Below are 24557 nucleotides of genomic sequence, written 5' to 3'. Positions count from 1 at the left end.
AAAAAAGGGGGGAAAGGGCCAAAACAGAGATGTGGATAAAATATAAGCATATTTTATATTTATATAAATATAAGTCCTTACAGGAAGCGAGGCGGGAGGAGGGAGTGTTTGGACAGTGGGAATGGAGGAGGTGAAAGGGCAGGTGTTGCATCTCTCCATGACTGGACAAATGGCCCCGCCCCTCCTGAAGCCGCGATCTCCTATTGGATAAGTGGTCGGCCACGTGGCTTGGCCCCAAGCCTGCCTGCGGCGTGGCCACCGGCCATCACGTGACGAGCGCCGTTTCAGTGACGTTGCCCGATCACGTGGTACCTCCTGAGCGCGTGTTCGCCGCTCGCTCGCGCGCGAGCTTTTTTTCCTCAATAAAGTTTGGTGAAGCGGCGCGCGCGCAGTGCGGAACTAGGAGCGGCGCGCGGAGCTCGAGAACGTCAGAGCCATGCCCAAAAACAAAGGTCAGCTCGGGGAGAGAGGGCGAGGGTCCGGGACCGCGGGGAGGGGGAGACCGGTGCCCGGTGCGTAGGAGAGGCCAGGCCGGGGCCTCCACACCGGCCCCTGACCGCCCGCCGGATCCGCCAGGCCCGGGCTCCACCGGGCCGGGGGGCGAGGCCGGGCCGGGCCCAGTTGAGATGCGCCAACACGTGCGGGAGCCGCAGTTGGAGATCGCGGCTCCGGGCCTCCTCCCTCCCTCAGGCCCGGTTGTAGGATCTTGGCGCCCCGGCGCTGCGACTGTAGAGCGGGTGTCGGATCGGCTCCTGCCCGCTACCCGGCGACTGGGGAGCTGAGACTTGGCTTAGATCGGAAAAATGAAAGGAGTTATTTTTTATATATATATATATATATATATATATATATATATATGTGTGTTTATAAATTTGCTAAATGATGAGAAGTTGCGAACTGTGGAGCAGGATTTAGGGGTCCATGTACAGAAATCACTAAAACCTAGTGGACTGGTATAAAAAATAATGGTAAGGCTAATGGAATGTTGGCCTTTATCTCACTGGGGCTGGAATACAAAGGGGTGGAAATTATGCTTCAGTTTATAAGGCTCTGGTTAGACCCTATCTGGAGCAAGGTATTTGCTGCTGCTGCTGGAAGCGATACCATGCGTGCATCGCCGTGCAACAAATTTATAGGGACCTTGCACCAAAATAATTGAGGGAATATTGATCTGGATTACTGCGTTTAGTTCTGGGCACCGCACCCCCGGAAGGATATCTTGGCCTTGGAGCGGGTGCAGCGCAGATTCACCAGAATGATTCTGGAGCTGAAAGGGTTAAATTTAGTCTTGCCGAAGGACAGGCTTGAAGGGCCGAATGGCATACTCCTATTTCCTATGAGGACAGGCTTGTATTCATAGATACATAGAGATAGGAACAGGAGTAGGCCATTCGGCCCTTCGAGCCTGCTCCGCCATTCAATGAGATCATGGCTGATCTTCGTCTGAGATCATAGCTGATCTTACCAGTTCAGTACCCCGTCCCCGCCTTTTCTCCGTAACCCTTAATCCCCTTAGCCTTCAGAAATATATCCAATTCTCTCTTGAAAATATTTATTGAATTAGCCTTCACAGCCCTCTGTGGCAGGGAATTCCACAGGCTCACCACTCTTTGAGTGAAGAAATTCTTCCTCATCTCTGTTTTAAATGATTTGCCCGCTATTTTTAGACTGTGGCCCCTGGTTCTGTGCTCCCCGGCCATTGGAAACATTCTCTCTGAATTCAGCCTGTCCAGGCCTGCCATAATTTTATATGTTTCGATGAGATCCCCTCTCAATCTTCTAAACTCCAGTGAGTACAAGCCCAAACTATTTAATCTCTCTTCGTAGGTCATTCCCGCCATTCCAGGTATCAGCCTGGTGAATCGCCGTTGCACTCTTTCCATGACAAGAACATCCTTCCGCAGATGGGGCGACCAAAACTGTACACAATACTCCAGATGCGGTCTCACCAGCACCTTGTACAGCTGTAGTAAGGTATCCCTATTCCTATACTCGAACCCCCTTGATATGAAGGCCAACATACCATTTGCCTTCTTAATCGCCTGTTGCACCTGCATGCTCTCCTTCAGTGACTGGTGCACAAGAACACCCAGGTCCCTCTGCACTTCCCCATCTCCCAATCTATTGCCATTTAGATAATAATCTACCCTCCTGTTTTTACCCCCAAAGTGGATAACCTCGCATTTATCCACATTATAGTGCATCTGCCACGTATCCGCCCATTCCCCCAACCTGTCCAAATCACACTGTAGCCTCCTTGAGTATAGAAGGTTAAGGGGTGATCTAATTGAGGTGATCTAATTGAGGTGTTAAAGATGATTTAAAGGACTTGATTGGGTAGATAGAATCAGTTTTCTCTGGTGGGAGAAACCATAACAAGGGGGCATCATCTTAAAATTACAGCCAGGCCATTCAGGGGTGATGTCAGGAAGCACTTTTCACACAAAGGGTGGTGGAAATCTGGAACTTTTCTCCCACACAAGCAGTGGGTGCCGGGGGTCTGTTGAAATTTTCAAGACTGATTACATTTGATAGATTTTTGTTGGGTAAGGGTATTAAAGGATATGGAACAAAAGCAGGAAAATGGAGTTGAAGGTGGTGAGTGAGAGCTGGTGTCTGAGCTATATATAAGATAATGAACAGTATAGAATTGCATTGCCTGTTGTTAACCCATAAATCTTTCAGAATTTATCCCCTCAAACTCACATTCACAACTTTGAAAATTTTCCTCTTAATCTTCTCTGCTCCTAGTTTTTCAAGTCTCATCACTGTAGCTCATCCCTCCTATCTACGCTACACCTTATGCATGGCTCCAATGTTTTTTTGTAATCTGTGCAAAAATACTGCACAAATGCCTTTATAAAGATTCATCATCAACGTGAATTCATTCTAGGAATCAAGGGGCTGCTGGCAAGACCAGCATTTATTGCCCATCCCTAGTTGCCTTTGAGAAGGTGGCGGGCTGGCCTCTAACTGCTGGTAGGAGTTTGATACAACTAAGTGGCTTGCTGGGCCACATCAGAGGGCAGTTAAGAGGCAACCACGTTGGTGTGGGACTGGAGTCACATGTAGGCCAGACCGGGTAAGGACGGCAGGTTTCTTTCCCTAAAGGACATTGGTGAACCAGTTGAATTTTTATTGCAATCTGACAGCTTCGTTGTCACTTTTACTGATACCAGCTTTTGTTTTTAGCTCCCAGAATGTAACTTACTGTCTTGATGGCTTTTTCAACAATAATTCTGCTTTTAAAATCTGCACACCGATCGGGGTCTCTTTCTCGCTCCTCTTTCCCCCCCCCCCCCCCCCCCCCCAAAAAAACTTCCTCCACTCCATTTGAGAAGTTTAGGGCAGTGGTCCTGAAACTATGGCTTGTGGGCCGTATCTAACCACAAAGTCCTGACCACTCAATTCTCTGCTTTTTAAAATTTCTTTCTTTGCTATTATGTCTGAGAATTTCATGGGTTTGGAACTTGGAAATGACTCTTCTTGCTGTTGCCTCACATTTTGATAAGAAATAGGAGCAGGCAAAGGCCGTACTGCCCAATGAGCCTGCTCTGCCATTCAGTAAGATCATGGCTGAACTCATCCCTTGATTCCCTTAATGCCCAACAATCTATTGATCTCTGTCTTCAATATACTCAATGACTGAGCATCCACAGCCCTCTGGGGTAGAGAATTCCAAAGATTCACAACCCTCTGAGTGAAGAAACATCTCATCTCAGCCCTAAATGGCTGACTCCTTATCCTGAGACTATGGCCCCTAGTTCTAGACTCTCCAGCCAAGGGACTCAGCATCCACTCTGCCAAGCCCTCTGTGAATTTTGTATGTTTCAATGAGATCGCCTCTCGTTCTTCTGAACTCCAGAGAATATAGGCCCAGTCTACTCGGTCTCTCCTCATAGGATAACCCCCTCATCCCAGGAGTCAATCTAGTGAACCTTTGTTGAATCCCCTCTAAGGTAAGTATCTCCTTCCTTGGGTAAGGAGACCAGAACTGTGCACAGTACTCCAGGTGTTGTCTCACCAGGGCCCTGTATAATTGCATAGATCTGTTCTTACTGATGTATATCCTAACTTTGAGATATACATTGGTTAATGGAAACATTGCTTTAAACATTGTGAGGCTCCATGCTATACACTTAAGTGGTCCAGAAAGGTTTTTTTAAAAATCAGCATTCCTAGACACGCTTCCATTTTTAAAAAAAAAAAAAGAAAAAGTGCTATGATTTTATCGACATTGCCACATATAGGCCTGAATTCCTAACCTGTTGATTACCACCTGTGAAATCTTCTGATCTTCAACCTTTTTCCCTCAAATACCTGATAAACTACTGGCTACTACAGTGTAGATTAATTCATCTGAAATCTTTGGGGTGGGTGGGTTCAGTCTATGAGCCAAATGTTGTTCTGGCACTGATTCTGAAGAACTGTAAAGTACAGTTATGCAATTAAAATAGTCAAAATGTAAAGTATTAAGTTTAATATCTTTTTTTTTAAAAAACAAACAACTTTTAATACCATTTTGATTCCGTTTGAGGAGAACGGTTTTGAGGTTTGACAATTAAATGCCCCTGGCGCTAATTCCAGGTGTAGTGATTGCATTTTAAAACTTTGAAGCAGAAACATAGAATACTCTACTTGAAAATATTTTAAAAAATTCAAATCTCAAAGTTGCTTGGCCAATTTTGTGGAATTGTCACGGCTAAATCCTAACAATCAACGGTATTGGAGTAAACATTGCTACTGGTTAATAAGTAATATTGAGTTAGAAATTAAGTGAGTTTGTACTGAGCTCCATGTACATGTCTGCAAAACAGTGTGTTTGAGGTGAGAATTTGTAACAGTTTAGTGCGCTGACTAACTAACTTTATTTTTAAATCCAGGTAAGGGAGGTAAAAACAGGCGACGTGGTAAGAATGAAAATGAATCTGAGAAACGTGAGCTGGTGTTTAAAGAGGATGGCCAGGGTAAGTGAGATGTACAATCAATTCTATAATTCCAGCCCCATGTCATGGGCAATATATCTGTTCTTTATCCTCAAAGAAAAGCTTTTAAAATGGCAACATTAAGTAGCTGCAATAAGATTTTTGTAAAACTCCATTCTCTTGCTGATAATGTGCACCATTTTAGCATAAATGTTGTGCAGAAACAAAACATAGGCTCTAAACTTTCAGGTCAAATTTATCCCAGCAAATTAATTTAGAGAAACTTGGTTCCCAAGGTTTAAAAATTACCCATCTAATTTTTGGCAAAATAAATAAAAACCTCTTTTTTGAAAATTATGGATACATGATTTTAAAAAAAACACACACATTTGGTCTGATAACGATACTCATTTTATGTGCGTCACCAATTGGAGCAACTGCTTGGAGCCCTGGTAGCTGGAGTTCTGTACTGTACATTACCTGCCAGCTTCGCATAGGACTGTAATTTGGCAGACACTTTGATGTATTGCCCATCCTCAATTGCTCTGAGAAGGTGGTGGTGGTCATTCTTGAACTGAAACAGTTTGATACAACTGAGTGGCCTGCCAGGGCACTTCAGAGTCAATCACGTTGGTGTGGGACTAGAACGATTGGCTCCTTTAGGACATTAGTGAACCAGTTGGGCTTTTACTACAGTCTGACTGACCGCTTCATGGTCACTTTTACTGATACCAGCTTTTTATTTCCAGATTTAAAATAAAACTGAATTCAGATTTCTCTCTGCCACGGTGGGTTTTGAACTTGCGTTCTCTGGATTATTGCTCCAGGCATCTAGTCACTAGCCCAGTAACCACTACACTGCTGTAGCTGCATCTTTGTGTTTTTTTTTTTTAAAAAGCCCCACTTCTGCCTACACCACTAACTGTAATACATTGCAGTTGTTAATCGAAGTCAACTATGTTGCTGCGGGATGATTATAAAATATCTTCGAGTTATGCCGGTTTCTGTGTCCTTGTATTTTAAACAGCATACAAACACCACAGATCATTGAGGATAAGACACCTATTGTGTCAGCCATGGTTCAGTCAGTAGCACTCTTGCCTCAGTCAGACGGTCGTGGGTTTCAAGCACCCACTCCAGAGAATTGAGCACGTAATCCAGGCTGACACTCCAGTGCAGTAATGAGGGATCGCTGCACTGTCGGAGGTGCCGTCTTTCGGATGAGACATTAAACAGAGGCCCTGTCTGCTCTCAGGTGGACGTAAAAGGTCCCATGACACTATTTGAAGAGGAGCAGGGGAGTTCTCCCTGGGGTCCTGGGCAATGTTCCCTCTAATTATTCTTTTGGGTGTGTGGCCCCTTTAACGGGCCGTGCGACCTATTCAAATTTCCGCGCATGCGCGGTTTTTCCATTTAAAAGCCGGCTGCATGGGACCGCCAGATCACTGCTGTGCCGCTTAACGGAAACATAAGAATATAAGAAATAGGAGCATGAGTAGGCCATTCGGCCCCTCGAGCCTGCTCCGTCATTCAATAAGATCGTGGCTGATCTGATCTTGGCCTCAATGCCACTCTCCCGCCCGCTCCCCATAACCCTCGACTCCCCTGTAGCTCAAATATATGTCTATCTCTGCCTTGAATATATTCAATGACTCAGCCTCCACAGCTCTCGGGTAGAGAATTCCAAAGATTCACGACCCTCTGAGAAGAAATTCCTCATTTCCGTTTTTTAATGGGCGCCCCCTTATCCTGAAACTATGCCCCCTAGTTCTAGATTCTCCCATGAGGGGAAACATCCTCTCTGCATCTACCCTCTCAAGCCCCCTCAGAATCTTTTGTTTCAATAAGATCCCCTCTCATTCTTCTAAACTCCAATGAGTATAGGCTCAACCTTTCTTCATAAGACAACCCCTTCATCTCCGGAATTAACCTCGTGAACCTTCTCTGAACTGTCTCCAATGCAAGTATATCCCTCCTTAAATAAGGAGACCAAAACTGCACGCAGTACTCCAGGTGTGGTCTCCCCACCGCCCTGTACAGTTGTAGCAAGACTTCCCTACTTTTATACTCCATCCCCCTTGCAATAAAGGCCAACATTCCATTTGGCTTCCAATTACTTGCTTTACCTGCATGCTAACTTTTTGATGTTTCATGTATGAGGACCCCCAGATCCCTCTGTACCGCAGTATTATGTAATCTCTCTCCATTTAAATAATAATTTGCTTTTTTATTTTTCCTACCAAAGTGGATAACCTTGCATTTTCCCACATTATACTCCCACCCGCCAAATTTTTGCCCACTCACTTAACCTGTCTATATCCCTTTGCAGACTGTGTCCTCCTCACAACTTGCTTTCCCACCTATCTTTGTATCATCAGCAAATTTGGCTACAGTACACTCAATCCCTTCATCCAAGTCATTAATATAGATTGTAAATAGTTGAGGCCTGATCCCTGTGGCACCCCACTAGTTACAGTTTGCCAACCGGAAAATGACCCATTTATCCCGACTTTGTATTCTGTTAGTTAGCCAATCCTCTATCCATGCTAATATATTACCCCCAACCCCGTGAGCTCTTATCTTGTGCAGTAACCATTTATGTGGCACCTTATCGAATGCCTTCTGGAAATCCAAATAACCACCAAATCTACTGGTTCCCCTTTATCCACCCTGCTTGTTACATCCTCAAAGAACTCAATTTGTCAAACACAATTTCCCTTTCATATAATCAAGCAGAGTCAACAAGGTTTTATTATGATTTTCTAAATGTCCTGGTATTACTTCCTCAATGACAAATGTTTGGCTAACTGGCCTATAGTTTCCTGCTTTTTGCCTCCCTTTCTTGAATAGGGGCGTTAAATTTACGGTTTTCCAATCTGGGAACTATTTATCCCTCAACCAATATCACTAAAAGCAGAATATGTGCTCATTATTTCATTGCTATTTGTGGGAGCTTGCTGTATGCAAATTGGCTGCTGCCATTCCCTACATTACATCAGTGACTACACTTCAAAAGTACTTAATTGGCTGTAGCGTTTTGGGATATCCTGAGGACGTGGGAGCTGCTATATAATTGCAGGCTCTTTCTTTCTGTTATGCCATTCACGATTCTAACGCTTCTGCTGTATGCTGAGTAAATGCTCACTGCATAAACATCTATGGATCCTGCTTATTTCTTATTGTTAGAACTGATTTTGACTTTTTCTGGGGGTTACCTGGAATGATATAGCAGAACAATTAACGACTAAAATTTCAGTGCTCGATAGACTACTTTATTTACCCTAATTTAATGTAATTTTTTTTGAAGGTAACTCTAGTCGTTTGCTTTTTTTGTAGAATATGCCCAGGTGATTAAGATGCTGGGGAATGGGCGTTTGGAAGCCATGTGTTTTGATGGTGTGAAGAGGCTTTGCCATATTCGAGGGAAGCTGAGAAAGAAGGTGACAACCATTTGCATGTGTGCAGTTTATCTTTGATTCCCCTTCCCCAGCCAAATACAGGAAACTTTGTGCTATCCGGAAGTTGAATGTCCGGCAACTTTGATCTAACGGCAGAAATCAGCAGCCGTTTTGGTTGTGTTTTTTTTTCTCCTAGCATTCTTTTCACAGGCAGGCTCTGGAAAGCGTCTTTGTCGCTTAGCAACAGCTTCAGAGATGCTTCCAAGCCACGGGCCGAGTGTTTACAAGCTGTTGCTGAGCAACAGTGTTTGTGGTCAGACACGGCAGGCTCTAGAAAGCGTCTCTGTATCTTAGCAACAGCTTCAGAGACGCTTCCAAGCCACGGGCCGAGTGTTTACAAGCTGTTGCTGAGCAACAGTGTTTGTGGTCAGATAATGTGATGAAAAGCTGGTCTATCCGGAGCTTTTAAAAAAACGGCAGTAGCTTGGTCCCATGGGTGCTGGATAGCACAAAGTTTCCTGTAGTGGTACTTTTACTCAGACAGCACACAAGCAGAGTACTTGCTAGAAAATGCCACACACTGGTATCTGTAACCCCTTAAACTCCAACTGCCTTGTCCTTTGACATCATAGTGTAGCTACCAGCGCACTTTTTCGAGAATTCAAAATTTAAATTATTATTCACTTTTTTTCTATACAAACACTATTTTCTAACCAACAACTCTCTCCTGAAAATTCCAAATGACTTTCCATGATCATAACTTTTCCTTTTTCATAAGACTACTTTTGGGCAGTTTGGGAAATGTACCCGACTCGTTGGCCACAGATGAAATTTCATTAATGTACATGACATTTTTAGTGACTTCAATTACTGTCTGGAACTGATTGACATGCAATTCAGAGGCATATCAGACGTACGTACTGACTTCTGTTCCAGTGGATTGTACTTTAATGTCCAACTCATTGCCATTTCTGACCTGTCTGATCTCTCCTTCTGGGAGCTTCCTCATGTCCCATACTCAGTCGCAGTACTTCTGACACATCTTACTCTTAATGTTTTTAAGATGTATTCCGTGAAGAAATACCTCCTGCGTTGCTTTGCTCTTGGCCCACATGTACTCTTGCCAATCAGTTCAAAACCGATCTAAAATGTATCTCTTAAAAGTAGGGCTAATTTTACACTTTTTTTATTTGCTTATGGGATCTAGGCGTCACTGGCAAGGCCAGTATATCCCACCATGCTGTTGGGTAGGGAGTTCCAGGATTTTGACCCCATGATGATGAAGGATCGGCGATATACTTTTAAACCAGGGTGGTGTGTGACTTGGAGGCGGTGGTGTCCCCATGCACCTGCTGCCCTTCTCCTTCTAGGTGGAAGAGGTCGTGGGTTTGGGAGGTGCTGCCAAAGAAGCCTTGGCGAGTTGCTGCAGTGCATCTTGTAGATGGTACACACTGCAGCCACGGTGCACTGGTGGTGGAGGGAGTGAATGTTTAAGGTGGTGGATGGGGTGCCAATCAAACGGGCTGCTTTGTCCTGGATGGTGTTGAGCTTCTTGAGTGTTGTTGGAGCTGCACTCATCCAGGCATGTGGAGAGTATTCCATCACACTCCTTACTTGTGCCTTGTAGATGGTGGAAAGGCTTTGGGGAGTCAGGAGGTGAGACACACGCCGCAGAATACCTAGCCTCTGACCTGCTCTTGCACGGTCTTTGTGGCTGGTCCAGTTAAGTTTCTGGTCAATGGTGACCCCCAGGTTATTGATGGTGGGGGATTCGGCGATGGTAATGCTGTTGAATGTCGAGGGGCGGTGGTTAGATGCTCGCTTGTTGGAGATAGTCTGAGCCTGGCACTTGTGTGGCGCAAATGTTACCTGCTACTTATCAGCCCAAGCCTGAATGTCGTCCAGGTCTTGTTGCATGCAGGCATGGACTGCTTCATTATCTGAGGAGTTGTGAATGGCATTGAACACTGTGCAGTCATCAGCGAACACTCCCACTTCTGACCTTATGATGGAGGGAAAGCCATTAATGAAGCAGCTGAAGATGGTTTGGCCTAGGACACTGCCCTGAGGAACTCTTGCAGCGATGTCCTGGGGCTGTGATGATTGACCTTCAACCACCACAACCATCTTCCTTTGTGCTAGGTATGACTCCAGCCAGTGGAGCGTTTTCCCTGATTCCCATTGACTTCAGTTTTACTAGGGCTCCTTGATGCCGCACTCGGTCAAATGCTGCCTTGATGTCAAGGGCAGTCACTCTCACCTCGCCTCTGGAATTCAGCTCCTTTGCCAATGTTTGGACCAAGGCTGTAATGAGGTCGGGAGCCGAGTGGTCTTGGCAGAATCCAATCTGGGCATCAGTGAGCAGGTTATTGGTGAGTAAGTGCCGCTTGATAGCACTGTCGATGACACCTTCCATCACTTTGCTGATGATTGAGAGTAGACTGATGGGGCGGTAATTGGCCAGGTTGGATTTGTCCTGCTTTTTGTGGACAAGACATACCTGGGCAGATTTCCACATTGTCGGATAGATGCCAGTGGTTGTAGCTGTACTGGAACAACTTGGCGAGAGGCGCGGCTAGTTGGAGCACAAGTCTTCAGCACGATAGCCGGGATGTTGTTGGGGGGGCCCCCTTAGCCTTTGCTGTATCCAGTGTGCTCAGCCATTTCTTGATATCACGTGGAGTGAATCGAATTGGCTGAAGACTGGCTTCTGTGATGGTGGGGACTTTGGGAGTAGGCCGATATGGATCATCCACTCGGCACTTTTGGCTGAAGATGGTTGCAAATGCTTCAGCCTTGTCTTTTACACTCGTGCTGGGTACCACCATCTCCTCCTCCTGTTAGTTGTTTAATGGTCCACCATTCACGACTGGATGTGGCAGGACTGCAGAGCTTTGATCTGATCCGTTGATTGTGGGATCGCTTAGCCCTGTCTATAGCATGCTGCTTCTGCTTTTTAGCATGCATGTAGTCCTGTGTTGCAGCTTCCCCAGGTTGGCACCTCATTTTTAGGTATGCCTGGTGCTGCTCCTGGCATGCTCTTCTACACTCCTTATTGAACCAGGGTTAGTAATGGTAGAGTGAGGGATATGCTGGGCCATGAGGTTACAGATTGTGGTGGAATACAATTCTGCTGCTGCTGATGGCCCACAGCACCTCATGGATGCCCAGTTTTGAACTGCTAGATCTGTTCTGAATGTGTCCCATTTAGCACGATGGTAGTGCCACACAGCACGATGGAGGGTGTCCTCAGTGTAAAGGTGGGACTTCGTCTCCACAATGTCTGTGCGGTGGTCACTGCTACCAATGCTGTCATGGACAGATGTATCTGCGACAGGTAGATTGGTGAGGATGAGGTCAAGTAGGTTTTTCCCTCATGTTGGTTCTCTCTCCACCTGTTGCAGGCCCAGACTGGCAGTTATGTCCTTCAGGACTCAGCCAGCTCGGTCAGTAGTGGTGCTACCAAGTCACTCTTGGCGATGGACATTGAAGTCCCCCACCCAGAGTACATTCTGTGCCTTTGCTACTCTCGGAGCTTCTTCCAAGTGATGTTCAACATGGAGGAGTACTGATTCATCAGCTGAGGGAGGGCGGTAGGTGGTAATCAGCCGGTGGTTTCCTGGCCCATGCTTGACCTGAAGCCATGAGACTTCATGGCGTCCGGAGTCAATGTTGAGGACTCACAGGGCCACTCTTTCCCGACTGTATACCACTGTGCCGCCACCCCTGGTGGGTCTGTCCTGCCGGTGGGACAGGACATACCCAGGGATGGTGATGGAGGAGTTTGGGACATTGGCTGAAAGGTATGATTCTGTGAGTATGACTATGTCAGGCTGTTGCTTGATTAGTCTGTGTGACAGCTCTCCCAATTTTGGCACAAGTCCCCAGATGTTGGTGAGGAGGACTTTGCAGGGCCGACTGGGCTGGGTGTGCCGGTGCTGAGGTCGATGCCGGGTGATCTGTCCGGTTTCATTCTTATTATGTTTCGTAGTGGTTAGTTACAACTGAGTGACTGACTTGCTAGGCCATTTCAGAGGGCAGTTGAGCGTCAACCACATTGCTGTGGGTCTGGAGTCACATATAGGCCAGACCGGGTAAGGATGACAGATTTCTTTCCCTAAAGGACATTAGTGAACCAGATGAGTTTGATGGTTAGCTAAGAGAACCTTATTTATACTCTGGTGGATGATTAGATTAATGCCTATTTGTCAAGCCTTGCATGTTTGGGTAGTACAGATGTCTGGATTTTGTTCGTAAAATATTAACCAGATCCAGGAGTGACTTGATTATGATTTGTTTCAGGTTTGGATAAACACGTCGGACATTATATTGGTTGGGTTGAGAGATTACCAGGTAAGGCTTTCCCTCTTCACCACAGATTCTTGTACTTGTGTTTTATACAATGTGATTAGAATCTTTTAATATAGATGTGTGTTGAATTCAGCTGAAGTTTAACTTACTATGAGCTTCTGAATGAGTGAGTGAAGTTTTAGTTGAATGCAGTGGGTCTTACTCACATCTCACATGTTCGGTGTGTTCAAGAGAAGACAAATTTGCTCCAATGTTGAAGCATAAAACATGACCGTGGTGGTCATCAGTGCTGTCCCTAGCAATGTAAATGTAAGGAAAGGGGTTTTTTGGGTGAGAGGACATGATGGTCAAGACATATTGTAGAAATATTCAAAGCACTTGTGTCAGGAAAAATAGAAAAGCTTCTATACCTCAGCAGTCTGTGTAAAGATGATTCCAACATGGGGCGTAGACATCTCCATCACCAGGTCCTGCTCTTCATCACTAAAACTGCTCACTATTCGAAGATCACCCAGGACAGCAAAAATAACACCAGGCTTCTCACCGCTAATCTTCTCAAACCACCCTCCCCTGCCACCTCCTCCCTCGCCTCCAACAATAAATGTGAGGAGCTCATGGACTTTTAAGATAGACAGCGTCCGTTCAACTGTTTCTGCTTTCAATTTCCTCCCTTCCCCATGCTCATCGGCCCATACGTCCTCTCTGTTTTCCCTGTGCCCTAACCCTAAATTTGCATATTTCTCTCCTGTCTTGCCCTTTCAAAGCTCATCTTGTTAATGAGACAAACCTCCTGCTCTCTCGACCCTATTATTAAATTGCTGACAACTCAACTTTCCTTCCTGGCTCCCATGTTAGTTGATATTGTTAACGGTTCCTCCAGTATTGTCCCCCTTTCCTTCAAATCACCCTTCGCCTCAGAAAACCGACCCTTGACCCCCTCCGTCCCTGCAAACTGTCTCCCCGTCTCCGGCCTCCCTCGCATCTCAAGTTCTTGAGCGTGTTGTCTCCTCCCAAATTTGTGCCCATCTTTCCCAGAACTCCTTGTTTGAATCCCTCCAATCGGGCTTCTGCCCCTGCCACAGTACTGAAACCGCTCTTACCAAGGTCACAAATGACATCCTAATTGATTGCGACAAAGGTAATCTATCCCCCATAATAACAACAGAGAATGCTGGAAAAACTCAGCAGGTCAGGCAACATCCGTGGAGTTTTTCCAGCATTCTCTGTTGTTGTTTTGGATTTCCAGCATCTGCAGTATTTTGCTATCGTAATCTATCCCCCCTTGTCTTTCTGGACCTGTCTGCAGCCTTTGACACAGTTGACCACAAAATTCTGCTCCAATGCCTCCACCGTCGTCCAGTTGGATGGGACTGCACTCGCCTGATTTCATTCCTTGTCTTTCCAGCCGTAACCACAGAATCACCTGCAATGGCTTCTCTTCTCGATCCCACACTGTTAGCTCTGGTGTCCCCCAAGGATCTATCCTTGGCCGTCTCCTATATCTCATCTACATGCTGCCCCTCGGTGACCTCGCCTGGCAACACAACATGAGTTTTCACATGTACGCTGATGATACCCAGCTCTACCTCTCCTCCACCTCTCTCGAACCCGCCACCATCTCTATACTATCAGACTGCTTGTCCAACATCCAGCACTGGATGAGTAGAAATTTCCTCCAGTTAAATATTGGGAAGACCGAAGCCATTATCTTCAGTTCACGCCACAAACTCCATTCCCTTTCCACTGATTCGATCCCTCTCCCCAGCAACTGTCTAAGGTTGACTGTTCGCAACCGTGTCATATTTGACCACGAATTGAGCTTCCGACATAACTGGTAAGACTGCCCATTTCCACCTTCGTAATATCACCCCTCTCTGCCCTTACCTCAAATGATCATCTTCTGAAACCCTCATCCATGGCTTTATCACCTCTAGACTTGACTATTCCAATGCACTACTGGCCGGCCTCCCTAGTTCTACCCTCCTTCAACTTGAGGTCATCCAAAACTCTGCCGTCTGTGAGCTAACTCGCACCAAGGCCCACTCGCCCACCTCCCCTGTGCTTGCTGACCTACATTGGCTCCCAGTTAAGCAATGCCTCGATTTTAAAATTCTCATCCTTGCTTTCAAATCCCTCCGTGGCCTTGCCCCTCCTTATCTCCCTAATCTCCTCCTGCCCTAGAATCCCCCTCTATTCTGCATTTTCTGGCTTTTTGAACATCCCCGATTTTAAATGTTCCACCATTGGTCGTGCTTCTGCTGCCTAGGTCCTAAGCTCTGGAATTCTCTGCCTCCTCTTTCCTCCTTTAAGATGCTGCTTAAAACCTACCTCTTTGACCATGCTTTTGGTTATCTGCTCTAGCATCTCCTTATATGGCTCGGTGTCAAATTTTGTCCTTTTGATAACATTCCTGTGAAGTGCCCTGGGACATTTTATTACTTTAAAAGGTGCTATATCATTATTTGTTGTTGGTTTGCAGTGAATAATAATTCTAGCTGAAGAAGTGCTTCGATTTTTTTTTTTTTTTTAATAACCACTGTGCCCCTCATGAAGAAACTTTCCTTGGTCTGGCCACTGCTCTGTTGTGTGTGTGAGATGCCCCTCATGATCACTCGCAACCTTAATTTTGCGTGGTGTTTTTAAAGGCATGCCTTTCCCATTTCAGTTGTTGTGTGTGTCACTTTGCCACTTTTATGCACCTCATGGCAGCAGGGTATAAAGTGGCCTGAGACCAGGTGTCCAGCACACCCTTATTGTGCTTTGGAGACCAGGACAAGCCTTAACTTCCAGTAATGTTCCCTTGCTTTGCTGATCAGCAAGAAACAATGGTGCTGAATCCTGCTTCCAGCAGGCAAGTAGGCCCTTGGAGCAGCGTGTTATCCTGAAGCCAACGGCAATGGGAAATGTTGAGTGATGGTCGTGTACAGGGTTCACTTTGTGATGCTAACTTTTTGTATTGCATCTCCTGTCGAGCATCATTTTGTGTGCAGAAGGTTTGAACCTTCATTGTTGATATTTAGGTGTATGGAACTGGTATTGTGTTCAGTCAGTATTTGTCTGAAACTTTTGTTTTTCTTGCGTTCGGTTGTCTGTGTGATAACTAGCTCTTTATTCAAAAAAAAAAGTTGCATGTTGACTAATTTTTTTCCTCTCCAAAGGATAATAAGGCTGATGTCATCCTAAAATATAATGCGGATGAGGCAAGAAGTTTGAAAGCATATGGTGAACTTCCAGAACATGGTATGGACTGTTTATTGTCAAATCCTCCATTTGTCTGAACTTTTTATATATAAAAAAAAAAGTGACTTATTTTCACCTCTTTTTGTCCCTCCCTCCCCCCCACACACAGCCAAAATCAATGAAACGGACACCTTTGGACCTGGTGATGATGATGAAATCCAGTTTGACGATATTGGGGATGATGATGAGGACATCGATGATGTGAGTATCAGATGTTACTGGATTAAAATTCAGGTTTTACTGGGGTGGGTGCCGGGTTCCCCATGGTCTTTCTGTGTCTCAGCAGAGATTATCTCCCTCCCTGCATGAAACTGCACTGTGGCTGGACACTTGTTCAATTGCATTGGACTGTTGTTCACCTGAAAGCTGAGACTGCAGTGTTGCTCTCTACTTTCTTCCTGGATACTCATTTGAAAACAAAATGGCAGCTGGGGGTTTTGAAAGCTTAAGAAACCGCACCTGAATTTTGTCTTGGTCACAATCCGCATAATATCCTCTTCAGAACCACACGGATAGAAACAGAAAGGGAGGTAATTAATATAATGAGTTTATTTACACCAAAGTACTATTACTATCTGCGGGTTTCAATTATTGAAGCAAGGTTGGGGTGACTAGGACAGAGCCTAAAAATTCGAGCTGGATCTTTTCGGAGTGAAGTTAGGGAACACTTGCACGCAAAGGGTGGTAGAAGTTTGGAACTCTCTTCCGCAAACAGCATTTGATGCTGGATCAATTGTTAAATCTATCAATCTCAGATTTAAAATTTTGTTAACCAAAGGTATTAAGTGATATGGGCCAAAGGTGGGTATATGAAGTTAGGTTGCAGATCAGCCATGATCTCATTGAATGGTGGAACAGGTTTGATTGGCTGAATGGCTTCCTGTTCTATGTTCCTCAGGTACAATAACTATAAATAATATCACTTTTAAAACTAGTGGGCAGGTACAAAAAAATTCAAAGGCTCGTGGAATGTTGGCCTTTATCTCAAGGGAGCGGGAATACAAAAGGGGGTGGAAGTTACGTTACAATTGTATAAAGCTCTTGTTAGACCTTATCTGGAGTACAGTTTTGGGCACTGCAACTTAGGGCGAATATATTGGCCTGGGAAGAGGAGGCAGTGCAGATTCACCAGAATGGTGAAATGGCTAAAAGGGTTAAATTATGAGGGCAGGTTGCATAGACAATCATAGAATAGTACAAGACAGAAGGAGGCCATTTAGCCCATCGAGTCTGCGTTAGCTCTCTTGAAGAGCAATCCAGTTAGTCTCACTCCCTGGTTCTTTCCCCATATCCCTACAATTTTTTCTCCTTCGGGTATTTGTACAATTCCCCTTTGAAAGTTACTGTTGAATCGGTTTCCACCACCCTATTAGGCAGTACATTCCCAATCCTAACCACTCCTTGGGTAAAGAAGTTTTTCCTAATGTCGCTTCTGTTCTTTTGCTTTTGCCAATCACCTTAAATCTGTGCCCTCTCATTATCGACCCTTCAGCCATTGGAAACAGTTTCTCTTTATTTACTCTATCTAAACCCTTCATGATTTTAAATACCTCAATCAATATCTTAGACTTCTCTTTTTAAGGAGAACAACCCCAGCTTCTCCAGTCTATCCATGTAACTGTAATCCCTCATCCCTGGAACCATTCTAGTAAATCTCTTCTGTATCCTCTCCAAAGCCTTCATGCCCTTCCTAAAATGTGGTGCCCAGAATTGGACACAATACTGCTGGGGTTGAACTAGTGTTTTATATAGGTTTAGCATACCTTCCTGGCTTTTGTACTCTGTGTTTCTAGTTATAAAACCCAGGATCCCATATGCTTTATTAACTGCTTTGTTAACCTGTTCTGCCACCTTCAAAGATTTGTGTACAGACATCCCCATGCCTCTTCGAGTCATAGAAACTTACAGCACAGAAAGAGGCCATTCGTGCTGGCTCTTTGAAAGAGCAGTCGTGCCTAGTCTCTCATCCCCCACCGTTTGTCTGTAACCCTGTAAGTTCCTCATCTTCAAGTACCTGTCCAACTCCCTTTTAAAATATTTCATTGAAAATAATGTTCTTGCAACCCCTTTTAAATATGTACCATTTAACTTGTATTAAATCTAACAGAATTATGGTCACTAGCACCAAAATGCTCCCCCACTGATGCGTCTTCTACCTGTCCAGCTTCATTCCCTAAAACTAAGTCCAGAACCACTTGTTGGGCTTGCTACATACTGGCTAAAAAATTTCTCCTGGATGCATTTTAGAAATTCCACACCCTCTATACCCTTCACACTAATTTTATCCCAGTTAATAGGGGTAGTTGGAATCCCCTACTATTACTGCCCTATAGTTTTTGCACTTCTCAGAAATTTGGCGACATATTTGTTCTTCTATCTCCCTCACTGGGGGTTTGTAGTACTCCCAAGCAGTGTGATCGCCCCTTTTTTGTTTTTCAATTTGACCCATATGGCCTCGTTTGATGATAGCTCCAACATATCATCCCTCCTCACAGCTGTAATAGTTTCTTTAATCAATACCGCGACCCCCCCCCTTTTTACCTCCTCCTCTATCCCGTCTGAAAATCCTGTAGCCAGGAATGTTGAGCTGCCATACCTGCCCCTCTTTCAGCCACGTCTCTGTAATAGCTATTATATCATAGCCCCAAGTATCTACCTGTGCCCTCAGCTCATCTGCCTTGTTCGCTATACTCCTTGCATTGAAGTATATACCATTTAGTACAGGCAAACCTCCTTGTTGACTACTATCTAGCCCTTGATTCCTCTGTCTTTCCAATTTACTTTCTATGTTTTTGTTTTCCAATTCCAGTTTTTCTTCTTCCCTATTGACTCTATTTAGGTTACCATCCCCCTGCCAACCTAGTTTAAACCCTCCCCAACAGCACTAGCAAACCCTCCTATGAGGATATTGGTCCTGTTCCTGTCGAGATGCAACCTGTCTGGCTTGTAGAGGTCCCACCTTCCCCAGAAACGGTTCCAATTCCTCAGGAATCTAAAGCCCTCCCTCCTAACTCATCGAAACATATAAAATTCTAACAGGACTAGACAGACTAGATGCTGGAAGGATGTTCCCAGTGGTCGGGGAGTCCAGAACCAGGGGTCACAGTCTAAGGATAAGGGGTAAGCCATTTAGGACAGAGATGAGGAGGAATTTATTCACTCAGAGAGTGGTGAACCTGTGGAATTCTCTGCCAAAGAAGGCAGTGGAGGCCAATTTGTTAAATATATTCAAGAAGGAGCTGGATATATTTCTTAAGGCTAAAGGGATCAAGGGATATGGAGAGAAGGCAGGAACAGGGCACTGAATTTGGATGATCAGCCATGATTTCATTGAATGGCGGAGCAGGCTCGAGGGGCTGAATGGCCTACTCCTAGTTTCTACACCATCTCTCCAGCCACGCATTCATCTGCTCTATCTTCCTATTTCTGTATTCACTAGCATGTGGCACTGGTAGTAATCTGGAGATTGCTACCTTTTTGAGGTCTGCTTTTTAACCTCTTTCCTAGCTCCCTAAACTCTGCCTGCAGGACCTCATCCCTCTACCTACCTATGTCGTTGGTATTGATATGGACCACAACCTGTAGACACTTGTGGGGAAGAGCATAACTAGAGGCCATCAATATAAGATAGGCACCAAGCAATCCAATAGGGAATTCAGAAGAAACTTCTTTACCCAGAGAGTGGTGAGAATGTGGAACTTGCTACCACAGGGAGTGGTTGAGGCAAAATAGTATCGATGCATTTAAGGGGAGGCTGGACAAGCACATGAGGGAAAAGTGAATAGAGGGTTATGCTGATCGTTAGATGAGGGAAGACGGGAGGAGGCTCGTGTGGAGCATAAATGCCGGCATGGACTGGTTGGACCAAATGGCCTGTTTCTGTGCTGTATTTCCTATGTTTGTCTTCATTCGTCCTACCAAAATGTATCGCCTCACACTTTTCTGCATTGAATTTTATCTGCCATGTGCCTGCCCATTCCACCAGCCTGTCCTATGTCCCATTTGAAGTCTATTACTATCTGCCTCACTGTTTACTACACTTCCAAGTTTTGTGTCATCTGCAAATTGAAATTATGCCTGGTTACCACCCCCACCCCACGTCCAAATCATTACTATACATCAAAAACAACAGTGCTCCTAGTACTGAATCCTGGGAAAACCACTGTATGCCTCCCTCCAAAAACTGCCATGTAGAACTCTGCCCGTAGCCAATTTTGTATCTATGCTGCTACTGCCTCTTATCCCAGGGGGTTCAATTTTGCTAACAAGCCTAGTATGTGGTACTTTATCAAACACCTTTTCAAAGTCCATATATACATCAACTGCACTGTCCTTACCCACCCTAACTGTTACCTCCTCAAAAAACCCTCTCTCTGCCCCTAACACAATCACTGCCCCATTCAATATTGGTAGTTAAAGACTCCCATTATCACTATAGTTCATGCACCTCTCAGAGGAGCAAATTTGCAGGGAAATGACTATCTTCTTCCCACTATTTGGCCTATAAAATACACCGAGTAATAGCTCCTCTACTGTTTCATAACTCCAACCAAATAGCTTATGTCTTTGACATTCTCTCTTTATAGTGCTGAAATATGAGTCTTAATCAGAGCTGCTACACCTTTTTTTCCTTCCCTATCTTTCCTGAATGCCTTGTACCCAGAAATATTAAGCATCCAATGCTCTCCTTTTTTGAGCCAGGTATTGCCACCACTTCCTATTCCCAAGTGGTTATTTGTGCCTGCAGCTCACCAACCTTATTAACCTAGGTTTGTATTCCCCTGAATAGAGAAGATTAAGGGGTGATCTAATTGAGGCTTTTAAGATGATTAAAGGATTTGATCGAGAGAAACTATTTCCTCTGGTGGGGGAGTCCAGAACTGTTCCTTAATCTTAAAATTACAGCTGTTCAGGTGTCCACACAGGAAGCACTAATTCACACAGGGTAGTGAAATCTGGAAAACTCTCCCCCAAAAAGCTATTGATACTCGGTCAATTGAGAAAATTTTAAAAGTGAGATTGATAGATTTGTTAGGCAAGGTGGTGATGCAGAACCAAGGTGGTTAAATGGAGCTAATACACAGATCAACCATGATCTAATTGAATGCTATACTCCTACCTTGTTGCTGGGTCAAAGAATACCAGAGGTGAGATTCCCATCCTTTGCTCAATGTAAAAAGCAACATTGTTAAGTGTACGAGGTGGGTGCTGTATCGGTTGCTTTACAATATCCACTTGTTTTACAGCCTCCAAGGTTCTGACATTTGCCCCAATAGCACTGCTGGTGAAAAGCATGCCTTGAGCCCTTTAGCCCAACAGGACAAATCCAATCTGGCCAATTACCACCCCATCAGTCTACTCTCAATCATCAGGAAAGTGATGGAAGGTATCGTCAACAGTGCTATCAAGTGGCACTTACTCACCAATAACCTGCTCACTGATGCTCAGTTTGGGTTTGGCCATGATCACTCTGCTCCAGACCTCATTACAGCCTTGGTCCAAACATGGACCAATGAGCTGAATTCCAGAGGTGAGGTGAGAGTGACCGCCTTTGACATCAAGGCAACATTTGACTGAGTGTGGCACCAAGGTGCCCTAGTAAAATTGAAGTCAAAGGGGCTTGTGGGGGAGGAGGAGACGTCTCCACTGGCTGGAGTCATATCCAGCACAAAGGAAGATGGTTGTGGTGGTTGGAGGTCAATCATCACAGCCCTAGGACATCGCTGCAGGAGTTTCGCAGGGCAGTGTCCTCGGCCCAACCGTCTTCAGCTGCTTCATCAATGACCTTCCCTTCATCATAAGGTCAGAAGTGGGGATGTTTGCTGATGATTGTAGTGTTCAGTTCCATTTGCAACTCATCAGATTATAAAGCAGTCCATGCCTGAATGCAGCAAGACCTGGATGACATTCTGGCTTGGGCTCATAAGTGGCAAGTAACTATCTCCAACAAGTGAGAGTCTAACCACTGCCCCTTGACATTCAATGACATTCCTCCCGAACAGCATTGTGGGAGTACCTTCATCACCTGCAGCAGTTCAAGGCGGCAGCTTACCACCAGTCAAGAGCAATTAGGGATGGGTAATAAGTGCCAGTGATGTCCACATCCCAAGAACAAATTTAAAAAAAAGGCTCGGGCAGCAGCGGGTATGTTTGTTTTAAACAGCTGGAGAGATACCAATTTCCTGTGTTTTTGTTTTTAAAAATGCCAGTTTCTGACCATTCCCTGCCTAAAATTATACATAAACTGGCTCAGTTGGGATCAGTGATGCATCTTTGTGGGAGGTAGCAAACCTGGAAATCCAGACTCTTGGGTCAGCTGCCATAACATACTATCAATCTTTACTGTGTGCTCCTATAGTTAGTTCTAACTTTGGTGAATGTTTGTTTAAATTGCCCAGTGTGTAATACTTTCTAATGTTTTGTTACAGATCTAAATTGGGATTGAATTTGGATTCCAACATTGTACCAAGCTTCCTTTCTGAATTGAATTCTTTTTTGGATTGCACATGAGCGTTGTGTTGATGAGTTGATTTGTTTATGACTAATGTATCTTTTAAACAATCCATTCTGTAACAATTTTTGGTTTAAAAATCTATTTTAGTGTATTTATATTCTTTAGTCACAAGTGAATAAAAAGGATTTGGAGTGAAGAGGAGTTTGTTAGGAAGTGCAATCCTTTCCAATAAAATGTCAAACCTCAGATCTGGTTTCTGTGTCGTGGGTGAGTGATACAAACCGGATGGACTGCTTCATGCTATTGTCACCTTGGAAAAATTGGTGTCTTTAGTCTGGTCATGCAGTGGTGTGAAGTATGATTCTTACTGGTCCTAATTTTACACCCTAATTTCAATTGCTTTGGCAAAATGGGGTTAAGGTCAAGCCCAATGTCACAAAATTAACATTTGCTTTCATAGAAACATAGAGATAGGAACAGGAGTAGGCCATTCGGCCCTTCGAGCCTGCTCCGCCATTCAATGAGATCATGGCTGATCTTCATCTGAGATCTTAGCTGATCTTACCAGTTCAGTACCCCGTCCCCGCCTTTTCTCCGTAACCCTTAATCCCCTTAGCCTTCAGAAATATATCCAATTCTCTCTTGAAAATATTTATTGAATTAGCCTTCACAGCCCTCTGTGGCAGGGAATTCCACAGGCTCACCACTCTTTGAGTGAAGAAATTCTTCCTCATCTCTGTTTTAAATGATTTGCCCGCTATTTTTAGACTGTGGCCCCTGGTTCTGTGCTCCCCTGCCATTGGAAACATTCTCTCTGAATTCAGCCTGTCCAGGCCTGCCATAATTTTATATGTTTCGATGAGATCCCCTCTCAATCTTCTAAACTCCAGTGAGTACAAGCCCAAACTATTCAATCTCTCCTCGTAGGTCATTCCCGCCATTCCAGGTATCAGCCTGGTGAATCGCCGCTGCACTCTTTCCATGGCAAGAACATCCTTCCGCAGATGGGGCGACCAAAACTGTACACAATACTCCAGATGCGGTCTCACCAGCACCTTGTACAGCTGTAGTAAGGTATCCCTATTCCTATACTCGAACCCCCTTGATATGAAGGCCAACATACCATTTGCCTTCTTAATCGCCTGTTGCACCTGCATGCTCTCCTTCAGTGACTGGTGCACAAGAACACCCAGGTCCCTCTGCACTTCCCCATCTCCCAATCTATTGCCATTTAGATAATAATCTACCCTCCTGTTTTTACCCCCAAAGTGGATAACCTCGCATTTATCCACATTATAGTGCATCTGCCACGTATCCGCCCATTCCCCCAACCTGTCCAAATCGCACTGTAGCCTCCTGACATCCTCATCAGAGCCCACCCCGCCTCCTAGTTTAGTGTCGTCAGCGAATTTGGAAATATTGCATCCAATTCCCTGATCCAGATCATTTATATATATATTGTGAACAGCTGGGGTCCCAGGACAGATCCTTGCGGCACCCCGCTGGTCACTGCCTGCCACTCCGAAAACGAGCCGTTTATTCCAACTCTCTGTTTTCTATCCGCCAGCCAGTTCTCTATCCACGTTAATACTTTGCCCCCAATCCCATGAGCCTTAATTTTGCATGATAATCTTTTGTGTGGAACCTTATCGAAGGCTTTCTGGAAGTCAAGGTACACCACATCCACTGGCTCTCCCCCATCTATTTTACCAGTTACTTCCTCAAAAAATTCCAGCAGATTAGTCAAACATGATTTACCCTTTGTAAATCCATGTTGACTCTGTCCGATCCTTTCCCCATTTGTCAAGTGCTCCGCTATTTTATCCTTAATAATGGACTCTAGCATTTTGCCCACAACCGATGTAAGGCTTACTGGTCTATAATTCCCTGCTTTCTCTCTACCCCCCCTTTTTAAATATTGGGGTAACATTAGCTACCCTCCAATCCACGGGTACTGTTCCCGAGTCAATGGAGTTCCGGAAGATGATCCTTAGAGCATCTGCTATCTCCAGGGCCACCTCCTTAAGTACCCTAGGATGTAGTTTATCAGGCCCCGGGGATTTGTCGGCCTTCAGTCCCCTCAACTTACCCAACACCATATCCCTAGAGATACTAATTTCTGTCAGCTCCTCCCTCTCATTAGTCCCTATGTTTGTCGATATTCCTGGGAGGTTATTTGTGTCCTCCTTTGTGAATACAGAACCAAAGTATGAGTTTAATTGGTCTGCC

The 24557-nt window shown here is 44.9% G+C and overlaps 1 protein-coding gene across 2 annotated transcripts; it reads left to right on the top strand.

Moving 5' to 3' along the window:
- The first annotated feature begins 303 nt into the window (after positions 1-303).
- On the top strand, positions 304-22574 carry LOC147107377 (eukaryotic translation initiation factor 1A, X-chromosomal). 2 transcript variants are annotated; one of them, XM_086006354.1, is made up of 7 exons: positions 304-452; positions 4884-4967; positions 8262-8365; positions 12626-12676; positions 15793-15874; positions 15984-16075; positions 22303-22574. In XM_086006354.1, the coding sequence occupies exons 1-7, from the start codon at positions 437-439 to the stop codon at positions 22306-22308; spliced, it is 435 nt and encodes a 144-aa protein (XP_085862480.1). In that variant the 5' UTR covers positions 304-436; the 3' UTR covers positions 22309-22574. The 2 variants fall into 2 exon arrangements, with proteins under 2 accessions (XP_085862480.1, XP_085862478.1); XM_086006352.1 differs by lacking the exon at positions 304-452 and adding an exon at positions 2550-2598.
- Positions 22575-24557: the final 1983 nt, after the last annotated feature.

The sequence above is a fragment of the Somniosus microcephalus genome, chromosome 14 (genome assembly GCF_052327205.1).
Source record: "Somniosus microcephalus isolate GS21.2 chromosome 14, FLI_Smic_1.0, whole genome shotgun sequence".
NCBI classification, from domain to species: Eukaryota; Metazoa; Chordata; class Chondrichthyes; order Squaliformes; family Somniosidae; genus Somniosus; species Somniosus microcephalus.
The sequence above is the reverse complement of the archived record's forward strand: the minus strand, read 5'-3'. Positions and strand labels throughout refer to the sequence as shown.